General features: G+C 37.8%; 1 protein-coding gene across 1 annotated transcript in view; it reads left to right on the top strand.

The window, feature by feature from the left end:
- Nucleotides 1-23,980, top strand: part of Anxa10 (annexin A10) — a 59,753-nt gene that overhangs the window by 18,647 nt on the left and 17,126 nt on the right. Inside the window, exons 2-4 of the mRNA XM_040742238.1 lie at nt 6,016-6,097; nt 10,369-10,463; nt 23,749-23,862. Coding sequence (XP_040598172.1) covers nt 6,016-6,097; nt 10,369-10,463; nt 23,749-23,862 — 291 coding nt within the window. The remainder of the gene's footprint in view (nt 1-6,015; nt 6,098-10,368; nt 10,464-23,748; nt 23,863-23,980) is intronic.

Consider the following 23,980-nt stretch of genomic DNA (forward strand, 5'->3'; position numbering starts at 1 on the left):
TTATTGTTGTCACTCTTGGTTGCCTAGCAAAACTGAGGATAAGACTATGACTGAAGATGCTACACATCTTCAAGTCACAGGGCTTGAAGAAATCAAATGAGTATTGCCCAGAAAACTTTCTCTAAGCTGGTTAGATTGTATAGTACCAGAAGGTGCTATTTAGGAGGCTGCTGGGTGGGAGAAGTCATTAACACTCTCACTGAGCTGTGAATCCTATGAACTACATCTAGGATATGCCTGTTGGGGACAACAGTGGCATGGATGTACTGGGAGTAACCAAGTACTTTCATATTGTATTCAAGGCCCATGACAAATAACAAAAACTATGCAAGTCTGACTAAGAATCTATGGTTGAGGAGCTCATAGCTCCTGGGTGTGAATCTATTACTGTTATTCTGAAAAACTGCATGTTATCAAAGTGCCTTCTAAATTTGTAACTCTGTACCTATAGATTGATGTAACTTTCAGACTTATCAGAGCAGTTTCTTTGTGAGGTGGACAGCGATTAGTTCAGGAAGTCACAACTGACAAAGTTCAGAAAATAAGTATCTGTGGATACTAAGGCACAAACTGGACATCTATATCTCATTTGTTTCCTAAGGTCTAGGAGTCGTGGTTCAGAAGGATTGTAATGACCAGCAATCAGAGAAGACTAGTTACACAGTCTCTTATGGACACGACAGGACTAATAGACTCATGAGTCTGTGTCATCCATAATTGTCTACACAAGATCAAGCAAGTTAACATTATAACACGGAGTAGAAAGGGGTTCTAAATACCCACCACTAAGTGAGAGACATGCATAATTCATGACTTCTGGAAGACAAAGAGTCCATTTTCTTTAAGAATGTGTTATCTGATTGATGATGTCCCAGTGTGTATATGACCATCCAAAAACACCACACAGTTGGGATTTGGGGAAGTAGAGTGAGTCTGAGAACAATTAGGTGGAAGAGTGAGCTGTGAATATTATCAAGATGTGTTTGCAGGTTAGTTTTCATCAACCTGATCACTTGACAAAAGAGAACTTTATTGAGGAACTTCCTGTGGGTATATCAATGAGGCATTTTGTTCTTGTTTTAATAAAGGAAAACATTTAATTGTGGTGGTTTAGAGTTCACAGGTTCAGTCCATTATCATCATTATGGGACATGGCAATGAGTAGGCAGACATGGTGCTATAAAGGTAGCTGAGAGTTCTACATCTTGCAGACAACAGGAAGTGGTGTGTGTCACTTGGTGTGGCTTGAGCATATATGATACCTCAAATCTCACCCCCACAGTGACACACTTCCTTCAGCAAGGCCACAGCTACCCAAACAAAGTCATGCTTCCTAATAGTGCTACTCACTTTGGGGGCTATTTCCCTCCAAACTACCACAAATTGTTTCTTCAAGAGGTGCTTTGATAATTCTATAAAGCCAGCTGTCAGAGTGGTGGGGAACATGGTAAGATCAGTAGAATCCATGATCGTGGGCCCACTGTCCCTCTTCTCTGGCTGTGTAGTGATTGATGTGACAGTGCCCAGACTTCTTTGGATAATACCTTCCCTTGGCAATTGGGCTTGAGCTGTGGAAAAAGATAACTGAACAGGCTAGGGAAATAAAGTAAATAACCAATGTTCTTCTATGTTTTCTGCATCAAACACCCACCTTGAGTTTTTGCCTTACTACTTGGATGATAAACTATAACTTGTTAGCCAAATAAAACCTTCCCTCCCCAAGTTAGATTTAATCACTGCTTTCTTATAGCAATGAAAGTCAAACTAAGACATATATAGTCAGAAATTCTCAAAGAATTAGTAAAAGTATTATATATTCTGTAACTTAATTTAATTTGTTCTTAGATCTTCCCATCTTGATTTCCCTGTTAACTTTGTATATTAATATTTAAAGTTAAGTGACCCAACCAAACCTGATCCTCTGTATTTTCTTAAACCTTTCTCATGTTTATGACAAGCATGATATAAAGACTGCATTATCCATGCATTGTAATGGAAGAAAAATGAGAGACACTGAATTTAAGCAACTCTTGTGCCCATACAATTGCTTACTGACACAGAAGTAACTTGATTCCAAATCTTTTTGGAGTCCAAGACAAATCATTTACACACTTCTTAATATCTTGCAATAATTATTTTGATATGAATAATTGTACTGTAGCCACATTTTACAATGTAAGAAATTTGTTATGAACCACAGAAGCAGTATGGTTTCCTCATTAGGAATCATGTATTGTATACCACAAAGAATTGTTTGAAATTGGTAATGTTTGCAAAATTTAGCTCATTCATTAGCCAAAGTGCTACTAGACCTTCAGCTGAAAACATATCTATTACTCACTGAGATGCATACATCTCAATACAAAGTATTGAGAACCTAGATACCTGCAGATGTTGTACTTGGTTCAGTATGATTGTGAGTAGTTACCTTTTAGAATTATTAAATCTCAAAAAAAATCTGTAATTCTGCAATCCCACGACAACTACTTCACTACAGCTGTATGTCAGAATACACTACATGCGAAATAGTGATAAAGGCAACTTCACAGACATACAGGGTATCTTGGTTCACTATTATGGCCAGCTCACCATTGTGTAAACTTGTGTTACACATTTTTAAAATCTTCTTTCTCCAGTTTCTGATGAAAGCTCACCTTATTTCCTAAGTCGGAGCCAACATTGTAAACTCTTCCTCTCCTATAGGACATGGTTTCCAGTCATAATTTCTCATCATCAATAGAAATAAGGATCAAAATAAATCTGTAATATGACTTGAAATCTGGAGTTATACACCTCCAGCAGTATTATTATTATCATCATTGTTGCTGCTGCTGCTGTTGTTGTTGTTGTTGTTGTTCAAGATTTTTTGGCTATAATGGGTCTTTGTGATTCCATATTAAGTTTAAGATTATGCTTCTCAATTTCTGTAAATAATTGCATTGGGAGTTTGATGGGAATTGCATTGAATCTGCAGATTGGTTTTGATACGATAGATATTTTCACATATAAATCCTACCAATCCATTATCATGGAAGGGCCTTCCATCTTTCAGTATTCTCTTTAGTTTCCTTCCTCCTTGTCTTAAAATTTCCATTGTGCAAGTCTTTCTTTTCCTAAGACACTTTTCTTAAAAATCTCTTTGGAGTGTTATTTGTGGTAGTTTGAATCAGAATAGTCCCCATAGGCTCATATGTATTTGAATATTTGGTCCCTACTGTTATGCTCTCCACCATGATAAGTCATGAACTCACCCTCTAAAGTTGTAAGCCCCCAGTAAACACTTTCCTATAAGTTGCTTTGATAAAGATGTCTCCACAGCAATAGAAAAATAAATAGGGTATAGAACTATGAATATTAATTTTGCATATTGTTCCTTTGTTGAGTGTGTTTTTAAGCTGTAAAAGTTTCATGGTGTAGTATTAGGGATGTTTGATGTATAGAATCATGTTATCTACAAATAAAATACTTTCACTTCTTTCTTATTTATATCTTTGTAGAATTCACTTGTCATGTTATTCTAGCTAAGACATTGCTATATATAAGCGGATATAAATATATGCAATGGAAATTCTTGTATTGTTTCTGGTTTTTTAGTGCTTTGAGTTTTTCTCTTTTTAAATTTCAAAATAAGTTTTCAATTGGCTGATAACACATAGCAAGATTAAAATCATTATGTAGTAAGTAGTAATGTTCAAGTGGTGAGTCCACTTCCAATTCCTATTATAGCAGAAAATAAGGAACCTCTTGTTTATTCCTCAAAAAAACATTTAGAAGAGCAGAGATGAAAATGTAGAAGACTCTTAAGACATTGAAGTGTCTGTGAGATATTATAACAGTAGTTATAATGATGAGCACATGCCCCTATAAATTTGTCTGAACTCAAATAATGTGTACCATCACAAGTGACCCATAATATAAATATGGATTGAAGATTATTATATATCAAGTAGGTATACATAGCAAGCATACCTCTCTGACAGGTGTTGATATTGAGAGAGGATGGATATATGGCAGGGATAGGGAGAATTATGGGAAATTAATATCCATTCTGCTAAATGTGTTGTGAACTTAATATTATTCTGAAACAATAGATAGTTAAAAATTATTTTCTTAGTGAAGTAAGTGCTTCACTAATATATGTATTTATAAAATGTAGTGATTATTACTTCAATATTTAAATCTTAAACTCATCTAGGATTGAAACATTAAAAACATTGGGGACTGGAGTGATGGATTAGCAACTAAGAAAATTTACTGATCTTGAAAAGAACACGGATTATCTTCCCACCACCCATGTTAGGTAGCTTGCAACCCCCTCTAGCTTCAGGAAATCCAGTATCCTTTTCTAACTTTGAAGGCACCTGTACACACGTGGTGCACAATCGCGTATTCAATGCACATACACCTAAAACAAAATAAATAAGATAAGGATGTTTAAGATATGAAGATCTAAGTATTTACATTAAAATCTTCTACCTGTGCTTAATTTAATAAATAAAAGACTTATTTGCCTGTCTCCTAACACAATCCCACTATATGACAGTTTCTTGGACATATGCATTAAAATTTTGTGTTTTCCCCTACTAAATAGCCTCTATAACTGAGGTTTGACTCAAGAGAATTTTTTTCAGGTCATGAGGTCATGAGCAATAAACTTGAGACCTTGGGTGATAACTGGAAATCCATTTGTAATTGAATGCACTGGAGCAATGAAGATGAAGAGTGGATTTTGAGGTGGTGGATGTTTGGTTTCTTGAGAGAGTTTCACTTTGTAACCCAGGCTATATGGAATTTACTGCTAAGATAAGTCTGGCTTTGAACTCACATAATCCTCTTGCCTAAACTTCCCAAGTGGTAGAATTAAAAACATGAACCACTATATTTGGCAGTTCTTATTTTAATGGCATATATCTGTCCATGCTGAAGGAGCACAGTCAACCACCAAAGACGTACCTCTAAGTATAAAATACAATTCACACTATAATTGCTACATGGTTGTCTATTTCAAATTCACAGCATTTATTAATATTATTTAAAATTAAATCTACATGTAATTCAAGGCAACAGAGCATTTAGTACTCCAAAATTGTTTAATAAATGTTTTAAGATCAATGGATTAATACTCATCTAACAATTAACCATGGCCAGTATTGTTCTGTTTACCTGATTAACCTTCTGTTAGACAATGAGTACTAGAGAGCTGTATAATCAGCTAACATTATATTCCAAAAGCTCCAGCTTAGTGAATAAGTTCTGGTATCCTCATCGGCTCATCTCCTATGAGACAGCATTTTTATTTTCCAGAATTCCAGACATACTGAAAACAAATGTAGACATCTGACCCTTGTTCTCAGTAACATCTGATTGACAGCTCTCTTGTAGTGAGGGTGAGCATAGGGCATGGAGTTCTTGCTAGCTGTGTCTAGAGTCAGAAACCTTCCCTAAATGTTCTGCTATTTTATTACTGTCAGGAGATGTGAGAGTCAATGTTTTATGTTTTTCTCTGACCCCAGGTGCTTCAGGTAAGTCATCTCAATCTTACATACATTCTTCAAATTTTTAGAAATTCAATAATCTGCATTCCAGTATTTCATTTTTTCTCATATGATTTTAGATTCTCTTTTGTTCCCCCCAAAAGCTGTAATAGTGAATGACACTTACAATTCAGATGAATGGCATGACTCTTTCAATATGGTTTTCTTTTCAGCTTCTATAAAGTGGTTGTCAGTTCCTAAGAAAACACATATTTTAATTTGGTTCTTCTATCTTTTTACTATGGCGTCTAAAATCTCAGCTTCTTACTTGGACTATGGATGCCAACACATTGGAAGCTACAGAATCAAACACACTCAACCAAATTAGCTTTCTGTATTTAACATGCAAATACGATGTCAAGTAAATGGCAGCTTGGTATAGTATAGTAGAACACATTTCTTTATGCATTTATAAAGAAAATTTTGTTGGAACTTTTCATTAAATTAGTACAATCTCTTATGTGTTGACTTTTCCCACTAGGTCCAAGGAACCATCTTCCCAGCTCCAAATTTCAACCCTGTGATGGATGCCCAAATGTTAGGGGGAGCACTCCAAGGATTCGGTAAGCCTGGGAATTCATGCATTGGTTATTGTATTGTCCTGCTTCACTGTGTGGTAACATGATAGCATGGATGTAAAATAACTAGAGGAGAGACACAAGAACACAGAAGTAGAGGGAAATAATAGAAGTCCATGATGCTGTAAAGAAATTGCTGTTTGTGTCCTGACATAAATTCCTCGTGCCTGCAAATGCCAGTCTGTAAACATAATCAGAAGCGATGCCTCCTCATGACCTCTGCACTTGTTTTCTTTCTAGCCTATTTCTGTTGCTGCTTACACTCTTGCAGCCAAATCTAGCATCCTACCCTCACAGATGACTCTGTTTGTTCACACCTCATAAATTGTCCCAATGTATTTCTTGCCTGGGATGCTATTCTTTCTCGGCTCTGTGTCTAACCTAAATTCTCCAAATGAACATCCACTCTGCATCCTTCCTTGAGCGTCCCAGGTTCTACCAACTATGCCACACTGGGCATCTTTCTTCCTAGCCACTTTCTCCTTGACAATCATCTGCTTTCTGTTGATCCATTGCACTTAGAGACTGGCCTGTGAGTTGCTAGCATGTGGTATTTGGCTTAACAAATTGATGTTCATCAGATAAGATCAGGGTTTAGAAAAGGAATTTACAAAAAAAAAGCGGGGGAGGAGGAAAATAGCTTGCTTTTAATTCTTTAACCTTTAAGGTTCGATGTAAAACTGTTAAATATTCATGTATTTTGAACAAAACCCATTTTTAAAAGACTCCTAAGTGAGCAGGAAGATAAACACACATGATATAAAAGATACAGTTAAAGAAAACCATTCAACTTGTGCATAAGAAAGCAAAGGCTTTCTTAACTTCATGGCATGTTTAATTTACAGAATCTCCCTCCCTCTCTCTCTCTCTCTCTCTCTCTCTCTCTATATATATATATATATATATATATATGTGTGTGTGTGTGTGTGTGTATGTATGTATATATATGTGTGTATGTATGTATATATATATATATATCCGCTGTGTCTCTATATCTGTCTCACCTCTCTCTTTGTTTCTGTCTCTGTCTCTCTCTGTTTTTATCTTTCCTCGATGACTGCACACTGCACACCCACACACCTTTATTTTTCAATCACAAATATACCGTACATAGTATAATAATAAAGTATTAAATATTATTCTGAATTTGGCTTTAGGAGTTGGCAATCATTTCATTCCTTTTAAAACATCAATAGTCACTAGAAAAATCACAGAGACGATTTAAGTTTTTCTTCAGGATTCTGACTGTGATTTTTTTCTTTAAAACTAGAGTGCTGAGCAATTTGGTGACACACAGAAAAAAATAATAATGAACAAATACATTCTTTTCTCCAGCTTCAGCTTTCCTGTCATTGCCATCTGAGTGGAAGTATGGATGCATTTTGACTGTCATGGTGTTTTTCTTGTATGGTTTACGCTGACATATTTCAGAGTGTTTGGAGTTTGATGGCACAATACCTGGGGAAGCATTCCAGAACAAAAATATTTTCACATGTATTCAGGGCCTGCAATTTCGATGATTTTGGTCAAGTGCAAATGGAAAAGATAAATATCAATGTTTTGCCCAGATATTCTTAATTAAATAACTCTGAAAATAAACAAAAATGGACTTTAAAGTATGTGAAAATGAGTTATTTTAGCAAAAAATTATTGGGAGATGCTTAAAAAAATGTATTTATTCGACCTAAAACAGAACTTTTTAGGCATGCATCTCCTAATAATACCACCAGATTCTCGACCCATCACCAGCTGCTTACACACTCGTGCTCAGAAAAGCTTTTTTTGTTGTTGCTGTCATTGTTGGCTTCTTTGGTTTCTGTATTTATAATCTGTATTCATGTATGTTTTCCAAATCTCCATGCCGATAATCAGGAGACTTTGCAAAGGTCCTTTATCAAACTCAATAAGTTTCTTTTGATTCCTACTTTGGTTAGGACTTTTGTCTTGTTGCATCAATGTATTACCTAATTATTATTTTAACAATAAATCTTAGGAGTCAGATATCAAGGTAAATAGCTTATTGATCAGAGAAGTGGCAGAGTAGTGACTAGTAACCTCCTCTCTTTCCTTCCTCAATCCAAAAGGCCTGAGAATCTCCTAAGCCCATTCCTACTATTTCATGGGTCTTTCTATACATCCTTGGTCTTCCAAAACCTCTATAGCTAATTTTGGTTAGCTAGTAGCTAGCTCCACCCTCTGATTCAAAGTACATTTTATTGTCCGTCTGGGGATTGTCACAGTGCACTGTATTTTGTCAAATGTTTTTTCTACAACTTTCCTTATAGTCGCAAGAGTTTGCTTCTTTAAACTGTCAATGACATAGGTTACACTGATTGTCTAATGCTAGACCTATATATAATTCTTCATACCCACAGTTGTATTCAATTTTCTAGGTTTTCTTGGAGGGAGGGTGCATCTTTGTTCATGGAAGATTTTAGTCAGTAGTTTACCTGTAACATCTGTCTCTGGTTTGGACATTAGAGTAATACTGGTTGGCATCAGAACATTTCAGAACATTTCAGAACATTTCATGTATGTGGAAGAGATTGTGGACAACTGGTATTTTTTCTTTGAATTTTTTTCAAATTAATTGTTAAACATCTAATATTAATACTTTCATTCTGCTAGATTATTAATTATTAGTCCAATTTCTCTTATAGATATATCTATGTATCTATTCAGATTGTCAATTTTCCTTGTATAAGTTTGACTAATTAACATCTTTGAAGAATAGATCCATTTATCTAGACAATTAAAACTTGTATCATAGAGTTATTTATAATGCCCCTTTATTATCCTCTTAATGAAGTCAATGAGTAATGGACTCTCTTTCAGTTCTTTACCAGTATTTTGTTTCTGTATTTTAATTAAGACACTTTAATAAAAATTTTGAGATCCATTTAAAATTATTATGCAATAGCTCATAAAGAGTGAACAAAAACCACTATAAAAACTAATAAATGCAAAGTAAATCAGAGAGATAATTTGTATGTAATCTCAACAGAGTAACAAAACCATATGACTATAGTAACTCAATAAATAAGCGTTGTGATTACAAGAATAACACAATGGAAATCATTGAAAAAGTCTTCTATTCATTATTCATAAATATCTTTACAGTTTCCTATTTCTTTTTAAATCATCCATTTTTCTATTCTCTTGTGAAAAAGATAGATGGATGATAGATAGATAGATAGATAGATAGATAGATAGATAGACAGATAGCATGGATATATAAAAGACAGGTGAAAGATAAATAAATAGATGATGATGTAAAGATAGATGGATGATAGATAACAGATTTTTTCAGATAATAGATACATACCTACATACCTGATAGATGATAGATAGACAGACAGATAGATTATAGCTACATAGATACATAGATCACAGATCAGTATATAGATAGACATATAGATGCATAGATAGATGATAGATAGAAAAGATGGGATTTACACTTCTTAGTTTTCTAAGATAAATACCCTAAGAAAAAGGAGGTCACGAGGCTTTAGATAGAAATTAATCTGCATTAGCCAAGCTAATACAAAGGTTAAAGTTATCTTGGTCACCCTACTCTGAAATACAACACAACGAAAAGCAATTGTGATATATGATTGCTATGAATGTTGAGGTGTGATGTGATGTGATAATGTAATACTGTGATATGAATAAGTAGAGGATACACAACTCAGAAAGAATACCTAGGTAATGGGTGAAAGACCATATTCCTCCCAAAGTTTGAGAGCATCACTTCACCCAACTAAAGTATGTAAGCACCTTGTGGTTTCATTATTTCCTTCTCAGTTATTCCCTTTCTTCTGTGGGTCCTACAAAAACAGCCCTCTTTTTAGGACACGTGTTCATTATGAGCCACGTATGTAACTGTGCCATTGGAAAGACATGGTACTCAGTTATTACTCATGAGCTTGAAAGTTAAGGAGACACTTTGCAGGATGGTAGACTAGATAGCTGAAGAAAGGCTATATTTTACTTACCTTCTTGTGTTTCCTATGGGATTTTAATGGGAAGGAATGCAAAGTATATTACTAGCACTAATGGCAGAGAGGGGAGGTGGAGGGAGAGGAGCATATAGGATTCATCAATCACTGGTAGTGATATCGAGTTGTGTTTAAAAGTAAAATACTAACAGTGATAACACCTGCCCATTGGTTAGTTAGGATTAGTCCATAATGGACAGAGTCTTCCTAGCTACTGAGTAAGACCTTCCTTGATTTTCTGTTATGATTCCTTCCTAGACTGCAACAAAGACATGCTGATCGACATCCTAACAAAACGCAGCAATGCGCAGAGGCAGATGATAGCTGGAGCCTACCAGAGCATGTATGGCAGGGTAAGACTTCTTTACCTTAACCTGTTTCTAGAGCAAGTATCTGAGCATCAACCTCATTCTCAGAGAAATGGACCTACTATTTTCCACACTGAGCACAAACATTGTAGATCTCCACACTAGTTAAAAACAGTCTGTCATGTTCTTACATATTTCAAGGAATAAGAGCATATCATGAAAGATATGTATATGCATATATATATGAGGTATATTCACGCTCATGATGTCCACCTGTGCTTTTCCAATTCATACAGTTTCCCCCAAATGAAAGGCTGCATAACCTTTTATGCCACTTGGTCCAATTAGGCTATAAGTGTTGAACTGGGAACGCCTATGTGGAGCTTTAGGGGAGGCTTAGAAAGAACTAATGATCACTAAGGTCAAAAAATAACATATTTTCCTCCAGTTCTCTGCAGGTCCTCACCCAGTTCTGAGCCAATATGAATTTTCTTTTACCTTTTCTTCTCCACAGCATGCAGCGATGGAGACCATTAAAAAACGAATGGCAGTTTAAAAATAGTTTAAGGCAATAAAACTATCCATGTTTTAAAGTAATCACATTCTAATTTCAAAGCAAGTACCATTAAGGAGTCTTTGCTTTTGTTATGCATTTAAACCACAGATTGAGAACAAAAACTCTTCAGGCCAAAAGGGCCTGGAATAGCAATTACTTTGTCAACTGAACATTATCGATGAAACACTCTCATAAAACTTTCTCTGCAGAGTTAGTCCATATAAATTGACTCTGTCTCTAAAGCTCAGCCTTTGAACAACTATAACACACGCAGAAAAGGTAGTCTTGAGTTTTAGAATGGTTAATGATCCAGAAAGCTCTGCAAGTAGAGAGATGGGTTGAATTAAGCCAAAGGAGAAGACAGTATACCCTTTGCCCATATAAAAATGTTGCCTCGGCTTATGCTCCCAAAACTAACTTTCTTGTGAACAAAATGTAAGCATCATCAAAATAGTACAGTTGTTTTTTTTACGTTGTAATATCATTTTTTTTAATTTTAAGGGAAAAAGCAAATGAAAAATAAAATGTTTGTAACTTGCCTCCACTTTTCTCAAACTTGACCATCTGAAGAAATAATAGAAAGCTGGAGCTGTAAGCAATATCTTGATTAAGAGCTGAAACCCTCAAAGGGGGTGGACAAACTGTGTTCCTGAAAACTTGGTAAGGCTGTAACTCAGCCATCAAATCTCAGGAATACTTGGGACTGTCACCTGCACACAGCCTTGACTGGTAAAGAGCAGCTGTGGGTGAACCCACAATATCAGCAGCATAATACTAACCACCCCAGCACCTTCACTAGGAAAGAGCACAGCTGTAAAACCCATTACAGAGGGATGTCCCTGCCTCCTCTGTAACCACACAGGAGCAGACAGAGCATCCAAACAGGGTTTTATTCCAACTCAAGCACGGCCTCACATGCATGAGAAGCTGGTGTCGCTGTGGTGGGCAACAGTTCAGAGGACTCCAGGTGGTTTCTTTCCCTTACTAAATTCATTGTGCCCAACACGCTGAGAGGCAGGGGCATTTTGATTTGCCTTCTTCACATGGTAACCCAGTCTGGGGGCTGGTGTGGGTAATTCTCTCATGGGCCCTTCAGTCAATAGTACAGTTGTTAATCCAGTAAGATCTAAGTATACGCAGACCTATAGGTGATGATACTTCCTGGGATCATTTTTTTAATTCAAAGGTGTACCTACATTTTAGGTTTTCATATGACAAGTCAATTTAGGCCAAAAAAAGCTTGTATGTATCAAACACTGCAACATCATGACAAAGAAGATCAATAAAGACAAGACTTCCTTAGACTCAAGGAATTTAAAACCCATTAAAAAATAACTTTTACTGAGTGAAATCCTTTTCACTAAGGTCTTAGAGTTGTCTATGCTGTGCTTTTGCTGGACAACTGGACAATTGGCATGTCGTGGCTCATCACTGAATTACTGAAGAAGTAGGACAACACAGGACCAGGCTTGTCCATCATCTCAGCAATATCACTGTCATTCAGTAACTTGTCAAGCCCTGCCATTTATCTCCCCTTCACACTCTTCTCTTTTCCTCCATTACAGATTGTTGATTTGTATCACCATGGTTTGGGCTCAGACTAATACTAATTGGTTCCTTCTACTAAATCTCTAGCATCTCCCCCACCTCTCTTTCTGCCTAGACCAGTCCACTATTCAACCTAAGTCCAAAATGAAACAAAGCCTCAACTTTCCTCTAACATTTAGTTTACTACCCCATCATAAGTATCTATGTGTTGTGCACAATATTACTGTGTGCATGGCACGAACCTGAATCTGTTCTCATGATATGGGAAGCATATCTTTTTTCATTTTCATTTTGTATCTTCATTATTCCCTCCCTCCCTCTTCCTTCCCCTCTACGTCTCCTTTTCTCACTCTTGGTCTGTCTTACACAGGACTGATGTATCCTCGAGGAAACATCTGTAGTTTCCCACAACACTCCTGCCTGCTTTCCCATCTTTTGACGTACTGTTTCATCTGTCTTCAGGAGCATCCATTTTCATTGCATTGGCTATACCCATAACTATACCAATAAAAGTTGCAGACAGTGGACACCCATTCCTCAAATCCAGTAGAATCTAATCCACGAGCTTGCTTTTATCTGTTCCTCATTACCAGTGTCCTAACTTGGAATAACTTTTATTCTGTCTTAGCTTAGCACACTATTTGCTTAACAACAAGACTGTTTGATTGATGTCTATTGGATGACTGTGACCTCATAGCCAAGTGAAGTTCTTCCAGTAAGATGTAATCAGAGGTTGGGTAATCCTGAAAAGTTGTCCAGTTTGTCATGTGCTCTCTGCTCTGAACTAAGTGTTTCCTGCTTGAGTCCCAAGAGTCTCTGTATGTAGCACCAGGATACTGGCTATTGTTTTGTGTTTATGTTTTACCAAGTTGACTGCAACCTCTAAAAAAATATTAGAAACTGGCTTATTTTTGCCTTCCCTCTAGAACTCAGACCAAGTTTTAACATGGAGGAAGTTCATTTAGAATACAAGCCAGCCTAGTGAATTATGTTTAGCATAGATGTCAGTATAAATAATGAGATTGCCCACTAGACTTTTCCACCACAGCAAGTTGACAATGCAACAGGACCAAGAGATCAAGAGAAGGTTACCCCTCCATGACAAGCTGACAACCAGGCAATGGTCTCTCAAAGAGTTCAACTGGAGCACAAAAGCAATTCATGTTCCATTCCTAGTTTTCAGCTGTAACAGAAATAAATATTCATCTCTGAAATATGTTTATTTCTATCAATTATTTAATCACAGCATTGGTTGTGTAATTTTGTGCATGGCCATAACAAAATCACATATTTCCATGAATTTATGCCTCTCCTTAATGCCCTTTGTTCTCAACTGAGAATGTACCAGGGTAGTCAAAGACACTGTAGACCCCTACATTCTTCAAGGTCTTGTTCAATTTCAGCTACACCAGGAAGTTTATACATTTGATAGTGTCACCCATCTCAAGACATATACTAGCACCCATAACTCCCCTTCCTGTTCTTGTGTGTGCATGTCCACAACACTGATCATCTTAATATATCAACCTATTCTTATTCATGATGTGTCACATCCCTCTGAAATACAGGCTCCATAAAGGAAGGAATATTTGTTTTATTTATCAGTCTGTATAGAGCACCCACCAGGGTCTCGTTGAATCATGGTCCCAAAAATTTTTGGGTCAGAGCCCTACCTCCCAATGTGATTATATCTGGATATAGAAATATAGAATTCTACAGTGATAATCCAGTGGGATAAAAAGTGATATCCTTAGTACAGCAGGACTTCTTCTTCTTTCATGAGAGAAAGAGAGAGAGAGAGAGAGAGAGAGAGAGAGAGAGAGAGAGAGAGAGCACAAGGGAATGTGTATGATGAAAAGGAGGCAGCTGTCTATATGCCAGGGAAATGGACTTCAGTAGAAACCAAATCTCCACGCCAGGACTGTGGACGTCTTGCCCTCTACATGCCCAGAAATAAGCTCTGATATTTAGGCCTGTGATGTCCTGCTACGGCGGCCCAAGCTGTCTAGTCCCGTTGCACTACATAGATAGATGTGAGTTATGAAGAGCTCATTCTTCAAATTCATCTTGTTCTAAGATATGTGTTCCTTTTTTGTGTCTAAGATTTATGGTTAAAATTATCAATACCTGAAGAGTAATATAGCCAGAGTAGTTTTCTAGAATGTATCTGGTCTACTTTATAACGGGCCCTCCTTCCTATGAAAAGAGTTTTTTCTCCTTCATATCTCACTTCTAGTTTGAAAGGGGGCAAGATATGTACTTTCAGCCCAAAGGCTGGAGCTTCATTGCATAGTTTATCACAAATATATAGCTTATGAACAACTAATAGTACTTTAAACGTGTTTAATAAACCCTCTTGTGAAACTGGAAAGTCGACGGATAAGAAAAATCATTTCTAAAAGTTTTCTAAAGAATCAAAGTTCCACAAATTCAGAAAATCACTGCTGCAGTTTTCTTATTGAAATTGTTTATCTTTGGAAGGACTTACACAGAATTTGCTAAGGCAGGAAGGAGGAACAGCAGGAGAGGAGAAGGAAGAAAAGGAAACTGGCAGTGCAATCGTTCCTGCATTAGTAGTGGCCACACTTAGCTTCAAGGTGCTCTGTATGTAAGGCATTCTTTCTGTAACTGTAACTTCTACCCACATGCATTATTGCTATTCCTCCTAAGTTACCAGCAACACTGGATGATATGAAGCTTCTTCAATATAATCAGTTCATCATACAGGTGCAACTGAAATCTCACTGCAGTTTCAACCATTCTGTAATACAGGCACAACTGAAATCTGACTGCAATTCTAGCTTACCCCTTTTTCCTGATCAAGCAAATCTTTTCTTGTTTCTTTTATAGACAAGATGCTGCTGTTTTGCAGTTGGCACTGCATCTTTTATGTTCTTTTCTTTCAACAAGTTGCATTTTTATATTGATATGTAGGCGTTTATATTTATACTAGTTATTTCTAGAGTTTATGCTAGCAGATTTAAAATGATTTACTTAAATACATATATTTTATATAAGATGATCATTTTTATAATTGTAATATATGTAGATATACATGTTTAAATTATATATCTCTATATTATATAGACATTCATTAAGAATTGCAAATGGTAAATGATTTTAACTTGTTTATAAGATAGCAAATAAATCCACCAAGATGACATGGATGTTGGCACTGAAGACTCTTTGACTGAATGACAAAAGAAATTTCAATACTCTCATTAGCAATGGTCAAACACCTCTCAGGTGCTTGCAGCAGTTCCCTGAACTATGAAGATGCTCACATGGGGAGGGCCACATTGTAGCCAAGAAACAAAGAGATTCAGAAAACAGAAGTCTTTTTTTTCTTTTTTTCCATTTTTTATTTAAATTAGAAACAAACTTCTTTTACATGCCAATCCCAGTTCCCTCTCCCTCCCCTCCTCCTCTGCCCCTCACCGACCCCCCTATCCCCATCCCCTTTCTGTCATCCAGTGAGAGTGAGGCCTTCCATGGGGGACCTTCAAAGTCTGTCATATCATTTGGAGCAAAGACAAGACCCTCCCCACCCCGACCCCTGTGTGTCTAGGCTGAGAGAGTATTCCTCTATGTGGAGTGGGCTCCCAAAGTGTACTAGGGGTAAATACTGATCCACTACCAGAGGCCCCATAGATTAACCAGACCTCTAAACTGACATCCTCACTCAGGAGGTCTGGAACAGTCCTATTCTGATTTCCCACCTATCATTCAAAACAGAAGTCTTTTAAATAGGCAGAATGCTTGCCTGCCTTTTCTCTTCAGAGAGACCTTACCTCTGTCTTTACAGAATTATGTAAACATTCTTAGGGAAGCAGGACGAAAGGAAGGGCTGTCAGTGCCTCACTGTGCATAATATTTAAATATATGAGAGCAGGAAAGTTCTGTCACCTGCCTGAATTAATCCCAATTTCTATGCAAATTTGACAACAGCTGACACATTATGACTGTGCCAAATGTAATCCACAACAAAATTTGCCAGATAACCAATTTGTCTTTGTCTTCATTGAAGCTCCTATAAGCAGGATTCTGCACAACACAGAAAAGTAAGATAGCATATTATACCTAACAGTAGCTTCACTGAGTCCTAGACCCAGAGGACATGTCCTCAGGGACAAGTGTGGAAACTCCAAGTGTCTTTCTTTTCCAATTCAACACCAGCCAACTTGCTATTTGACTTGAAATTTTTATCTGGCTCATTCAGTGTGGTGTATTAGACATGAAATGATCTTAGCTGTTGCCACTGTGAATGCTTTCCAAGGTCAAGATAATGTGATCAAGCAGCCCAACCCTGCCCAAGGTGGAAAGGCTTTTGTTCTTGCTTTACCAACAGAAACCTGTCACCTTCCATTTTGGTAGCTCTAACTTTACTTTTGTTTACATTATCGCCAACATATAATGAGGAATATTGCTCAGAACTGTTAGGTGTGGGAGGGACAAGGTCATTTTAGGAAATTTTATAAAACCGATATGTTCTACAAAGAGACAGTAGATCAGAATAGAAATTATTCTTTTTTATATATAAGCATTTTTATTTAAATTAGAAACAAGCTTGTTTTACATGTCAATCTAAGTTCCCTCTCCCTTCCCTTCTCCTCTGCTCCCCACTAGCCCCCTATTCCATCCAGACCCCTTGAACGTGGGTGTCAGTGAGGAGGCCTGGGCAATCTATGTGGCCTCTGGTAGTGGATCAATCCCTGGTATGTGAATGGACTTTGGGAGACCATTTCCACATAGAGGGATATTCTCCAGCATAGCCACATGGGGTAAGGCCTAGGCCTTAACCAAATGATATGACAGACTTTGTTGATTCCCCCATGGAAGGCCTCACCCTCCCTGGGGAAAAATGATTCGTATATATTCCAGGACTACAAGTATCCTGAGAGAGTACAAGTAGGTAAAACATAATCACATTAGAATCCCTATGCCCACTTTTGGTTAGGCCCAGATGTTAGTGTGGTGATTTATTATTCCTGATTTATTAAAGCTTGCCTGGGATTCAGAAAGGAAAGCCACCATCAAGCTATAGAGATCAGGCAGCAATGCTACACATACCTTTAATCCCAGGACTCTGGATTGAGAGGCAGATGGATCTCCATTAGTTCAAGGCTACACCGACTATACGAAACTGATCATGTCCTAAAAGAAACAGCTCACACAAAGGTGATCTCAGCACTTGGGATCACACAGCTTTAATCCCAGCACTAGGGAGGTAGAAACAGGAGGATATGGTAGGGCAGAGAAAAGAATATAAGGAGGTCTTTTATTTATTGTGCTACAGGTTAGCCAGGAGAAAAAAAATGAACATTAGGCTTGGGAACGGTACTGTTAGAATATCAAATATTAAACATGAATCTACATAATTTTACTTCCCCTCATTATGAGCATTGTCAAGGGGAAATGCCAAAGGAGATGGCCTTTTTCCTTGCACTACTGTAGCTGAGGACCAAATGTCCTAGGGAGCTGAGCACACCAAAAGGAAGGGAAGGAAACAGTCAATACTCTTATTAGGCTTATCAATTAAGAGCATGCAGTTGGTGGAGAACACTGAAGGTCTATGAAATACCTGGATTCTACTCTATTTTTGACATGCTATTCTAAAAAAAATACCCTACAAACAAACACATAATATTGTCAATCCAGAAAACCTAAAATATAGCATGGATAAGTTTCAAGGTCCAGGGTCATGTGTGACTAGAAACAGACCTGAAATAGCAGCTGTGAGCTGGAAATTTCCAACTATGGAGAGACCCCCCCCAAAGGATCTAGTTGGCCAGGAGTGCAGGGCAATGCTCTGTGAGCTGACTTTATTTCTGCAGAAAAAAAAATCTTACTAAATTTAACAGAAGTCACCAAGACTGGCAAGCACTGGAAACGTTGGCGTATAAGACATCAAAGACCTTACTAGATACCTAGTTGAAGGTTAGGTATCTTTTATGATATCCCACTTGCTGACAGACTTCAGGGGCTATGGTATAATGTGGGGAATTCAGTCTAAATTACTGGCAGGACTTCAGATATTCATCAAATACATTCATCAAAGAGAATATATCTTCCTATGGGTGCAAGAATGACCTCAAAGATATTAGTAGAAGTCACAATAGTTTCAATAGTTACAAACCTGATGAAATACACAATGTATAACTGTCAAGCATTACTCTGAATCAATCAATCCAGTATCCCAAATGTAAGTGTCAAGGTCAAATTCATCAAGGAGGGAGTGGATACACAATCACCAGAGTGTGACAACAGCATTGGTTAGGACCCTGGGTAATGATGATCCAGTTTCTACATGACTTAACTACCTGTGTCCAATGACCTAATAAATATTTCCCTATCTGCATAAACTATCCAACATTTCATATTAATGTCCGAAACAAATAATTTTCACAAATAGTCCCTACTCTCCTACTCTAGGTCACCTTGAAAATCAGCCTATTTCCTTATCTCCTAATTTGCATTTTTCTCCTTTCTTTTTTTTTTTCTTTGAGTGTTCCTCTCTCCATTGCTGGCAAATGCTTTCTAAAGAATGCTTAGTATAGTTTAGATTTGTACTGAGAGGGACACCTCTTGGATTAGTCAGGTTTCTGCCACTATAACAAAGTATCTGAGACAATCAACTTATAAACAGAAAATATTTATAGTGAGTCACACTTTTGGAAGTTCAAATGCATTAGCAAGAGACCCTGTTGATTTGGGGCATTTGGTGAGTGCCACATCATCGTAATGAAAGAATGTGACAGAGGGTATCTGCTCATCTCATAGCTGGGAAGGAAAGGGAGAGGGGGGGAGAGAAAGAAGGGTGGATGTAGGGAGGGGCAGGAAGGGGAGGGCAGGAGGAGAGGAGAGGGGGAGGGGAGGGGTGGGGAGGGAGGCAGGGAGGGAAGGAACTACTATCTTACCACTCTCATGCCCTGGATGACTTAAGAAACTGCCAAGGTCCCACCTCTCAAAGGTTCCATCACCTCCCAATAGAGGTACACTGGGAACCAAGCATTTAATGTGTGAGTCTCCAAGTAACATTCAAGATCCAAATTGTTCCAACTTAATATGCTGTGTTTCTCTAGAAGACCAAACGGTCATCATTCTCATCAGACAAAAATCAACAACCCCTGTCTGTGTTAGAAACCGAAGCAGCAAATAAATTGTGACAGTATCTGTTGTGGGGTGCAGCTATGTGAAAGAATGTTCTCTCGCTTCAGCAAAGTAACACAACGGCTCTCACAAGCAAACGTCTTGTGATGAAGCGCAACTGTTTGTTTGCACAGGGCTCACACAAGTGAGTAGAATTAATTCTACCATGCACTCTAGGTGCTTGCCTTTTGAATACTCAATAATAGGCCTCGTTCTGTGATTAATTAGGAAAAGGAATTTAAGTTAAAAGCACATGAAAGGGATCCCCTGAGTCTATTCAAACAAAGAAGATGTCATAATCCCACCTTTGACCCCATCCCACCATTAGAAGATGCTACTAAGAGAAAAATCACAGATGAGAAACTGCTGTTTTACTTTTAATTTAATCAGAGTGGTCAGAACAGGGTTCAGAGGTGGCACAGAACAGCTCGACTTGAAAAGGAAGTACTCATTAGCTTAATGGAAGGCCAAGCTGTGATTCAGGGGAGCCTGCTTCATTGCAAGGCTTCAGAAAAGAGGAAATCAGAGGCAATGAGGCTGGGAAAAGTCACTCCAAAGGCTGCACCTGAGAAGCCATTTATATGGCGCCAAGGGAGGGTTTAAGGCTCTCATTAGGAAGCCATTTGAGTGCTCCTCTTTGAACTTTCCAAGTCCCCTTATTTAAACACACAATTCAATATTTATCTTCCCAGCTGAAGGCACAGTCTCCTTCCTAATAATAGCATGCTATCCCCACCTCGACAGGCCTCGCCCTGCTGTGTGCTCTGTGCCCTGGTTATTACCCTGATTTCCAAGCCCTCCACTCAAAGGAGGCTGCTGGGAGCAGAGGTTGCTTTCCTGGTTTGTTTTCAAACCACCAAGAATGACTGCAAACAAAAAAAATGGTTGGATTACATGTTGCCCTATCCGTTCATTTGTGCTCTTTACTCTCATTTTATAAATACTTAGTGGTTAGCAGGCACGACTCCATGGGCTCATGAAAGAGCCATGGATAAAGCAGGTCAAATCTCGGCCATCATGGAGCCGAGCCTTGGAGATAAGGACCATTACTTGGTAAAACATGTCAGTTTGAAGACAGTACGTACTGTGAAACAAAGACAAAGCCAGGTGAGAAACGCCGGGAGCGCTGGGGGTGCGGCGCAGGACTAAGTGGCTATATGAGGTTTTCAGAGAATGGTGACGGATGAGGGTACATTGTAGAACATGCAAGGTGGCAAGATAGGTCAAAGTCAGGCAACAGAGCAGACCTGCTGTTCCAGAAGCAGGGAGAAGGCCACCATAGCTGGAGTAGACCAATCAGGAGCAAGGAGAAGAGAGATGGGAGCCAAGAAGTGATCCGGATACACTGTAAGTTTTATCAACCCTGGTAAGAACTTACATTTATATTTACGTGCAATAACATATCCAGTGCCCGCTTTTTTTCAGAGATAAACCGTAAGCCACATAGAAGAGAAAGACACATTTATTTTTGCATGGGGGAACATTTAGGGTAGAAGAACGATTTTCTGATGTGTGTGTGTGTGTGTTTGGAGAACATTTCCATCAGGTTTTTCAAGAGAACAGAGGGAACGAGCTCGTCAGATGGCTGCGCTGTCATTGCAGAAGGTAGACGATGGCATGGCCAAGGCTTACAGAGGAGGAAGCAGCAATAGCTGCTTAACAACCTGCAGCTTGGCAAGCACAGGAGCTGAGCAAGGCGTTAGGTGTGAAGTCAGCATCGCAGACTGGCTGCACCTGCTCAAACAGGGAAACCAGGGGTCACTAAGCAACGGGAACATCTCGTCTCCATTGCGTTCCTATAGAACCACCATATGTACCGTCCTCAGACACAGCTGCATTTCCCGGTTAGAGACGACAATTGTACTGACTGTGGGACGCCGAGAAAATAGAAGAGATGGGAGATAAAGCTCTGAGATACAGAGGCAGCAAAAGAGAGAGAGGCAAGGAAAACAAGGGGACAGAAGCCACTGTTTATAGCTGAAGACTACTGATTTGCAAACATCGTTTACTATTCTGGAGGGAATGACATTTGGGAAGTACATTTTTGAGTGTTAAAACATCTTTTAACACTTTCACTTAAGTCTTGTAATGCTTATGGTAATCCTGTGAGGAGGGCTGTTCTTTTCTTTACTCAGAGAGGTGAAAATTCAAAGAAATTTAGTAATGCTCTTTTACTCTGAAGCCAATAATTTAAACAAGATTAGAAACTATAACACCGTGACAGCAAAGGATATCTAATATGGCTTCTTTCACTAAACTGCTATTTGAAATTTTAAAAACGAACTATAGCGTTCTCTCTCTCTCTCTCTCTCTCTCTCTCTCTCTCTCTCTCTCTCTCTCTCTCTCTCTCTCTCTCTCTCTCTCTCTCTCTCTCTCTCTCTCTCTCTCTCTCTCTCTCTCTCTCTCTCTCTCTCTCTCTCTCTCTCTCTCTCTCTCTCTCTCTCTCTCTCTCTCTCTCTCTCTCTCTCTCTTTCTCTTGCTCACACACATACATTACAAAATGTAGATATATATCGCCATCTAGTGGTAAGCCTAACCTCCATGACAGTGAAATACATGCTCCATATTGGTCTAGAATTGGTATAATGTGTAAAGAAACTAAAGATCCCATTATGTACATATGCAATGAGAAGAGTGATCAAACGAATGTGCTTAAAGACTATATCAAAGACTTGGAATGTTCATATTATCTTCAGCTTAAATACAACATTTATTCCCTGTACATAATCAAAAGCTATTTCTTTTTCCACACTTATTTATTTATGTATTTGTTTATTCTTTTATTATTATGAATTCATTTACATATTAAATATGTTATACCTATATGTTGTGTGCACAATACTACCATAGAGCTAAATTCTGAGTTTAAATTTTTTTGAAACAATCCATGTGTTGATAGATACTGGAAAAATATAAGCATATGAAGTTTAATCACATATCTAGATCATTATAATATAATAAATTAAAAATTACTGGGACATCAGATAAGGAATCAACTTAGGGTTACAGGAAGGCTAGTGGGCTACAAGTCGATCCAAGTGTTACACCTTTGCATCAGCTGCCTGAGTGTTATTAATCACTTCATAGTGACATATTGAGTTCAGGTCCCCATTTTTCAGAAACATTCCTCTGTGCGCTCGAAAGCAGGATGGAATAATCAATGTCTGAGTATCCACAAATATTTTGATTTCAAACCAACTTGATATTGATGTAGAACTGGTTTAACAATTCCATATGCACATCTTACTTTCCTTGTAAATAAGAGTCTGACCAGTTTGAATTTATTCCAGTGTAGTTTTTATGCCTTAGTAATAGTGCAAAATACTGAATACTGTTGCACACTTTTAAGTAGACCTGGATATATTTTACAGGTTTTAGCAAAACACAATAAATTTTAAACATCTCTCAAGTGTCCTGATAAAATGCTCAGAAACTTAATTTAGCAGTTTTAAGCAAACACTAAAGTATCAGTTTAATATTTTATACCAGCATTCCAAGAACTAAAATCTAGCATGTGTGTTTTTCTCTTTAAGTAATTAATATTCAATATTTTAAATATTGTGGCTGTTATTTGAATAATTTATATGATTAATTGATTTCTGTAAGCTTTTAGTTCACTGAATAACCAAGTACACCCTGCTAAAAGAGACTTCCATAATGAGGAAATAAAGTAAAACACATGTTTTATTTAAGGATTGATGGTTAATTAGTTCTTTCTAGGAAAACCAAAGATTCCAAACTGAAATATTTTCAGGTTCAATGTTTATTTTCACGAGAAAACCAAAAGAGCCATGAGGACTGGAGAGAGAGTATTAAAAGAAATGGCTCCCTTGCTGATGTAACTAAAATTACCACATGCTCTGCCATTCATAGATGTGATTAAAACAGTCATTTCATTTTAACCCCTTGAGTTTATTGTCTGGTGTAACCAAAAGGTATGTGTGTGCGTGTGTGTCAAAACCACACTTACCATCTGATGGTAGAAAAAGTACATTTTCATAGAAGACGCCTTACAGTCATACTTCTCTAGTAAATATGGTGAGTCCTATAATTTTCATGTTTTGTCTTCCTCCCTAGGACCTGATTGCTGATCTGAAGGAGCAACTTTCATCTCACTTCAAAGAAGTGATGGTGGGCCTGATGTACCCCCCACCATCTTACGATGCTCATGAACTCTGGCATGCCATGAAGGTAGCGACTGACCCAATAACACATGTGCATTAGACACAAGCGGATTCAATAACACACCTACGACAGGGCAGGCTCAGATTTCAACAAAGGAGAGGCTTCCCCAGCATGCTCCTGCACT

Source organism: Mesocricetus auratus, unplaced genomic scaffold (assembly GCF_017639785.1).
Source record: "Mesocricetus auratus isolate SY011 unplaced genomic scaffold, BCM_Maur_2.0 Super-Scaffold_6731, whole genome shotgun sequence".
NCBI lineage: Eukaryota > Metazoa > Chordata > Mammalia > Rodentia > Cricetidae > Mesocricetus > Mesocricetus auratus.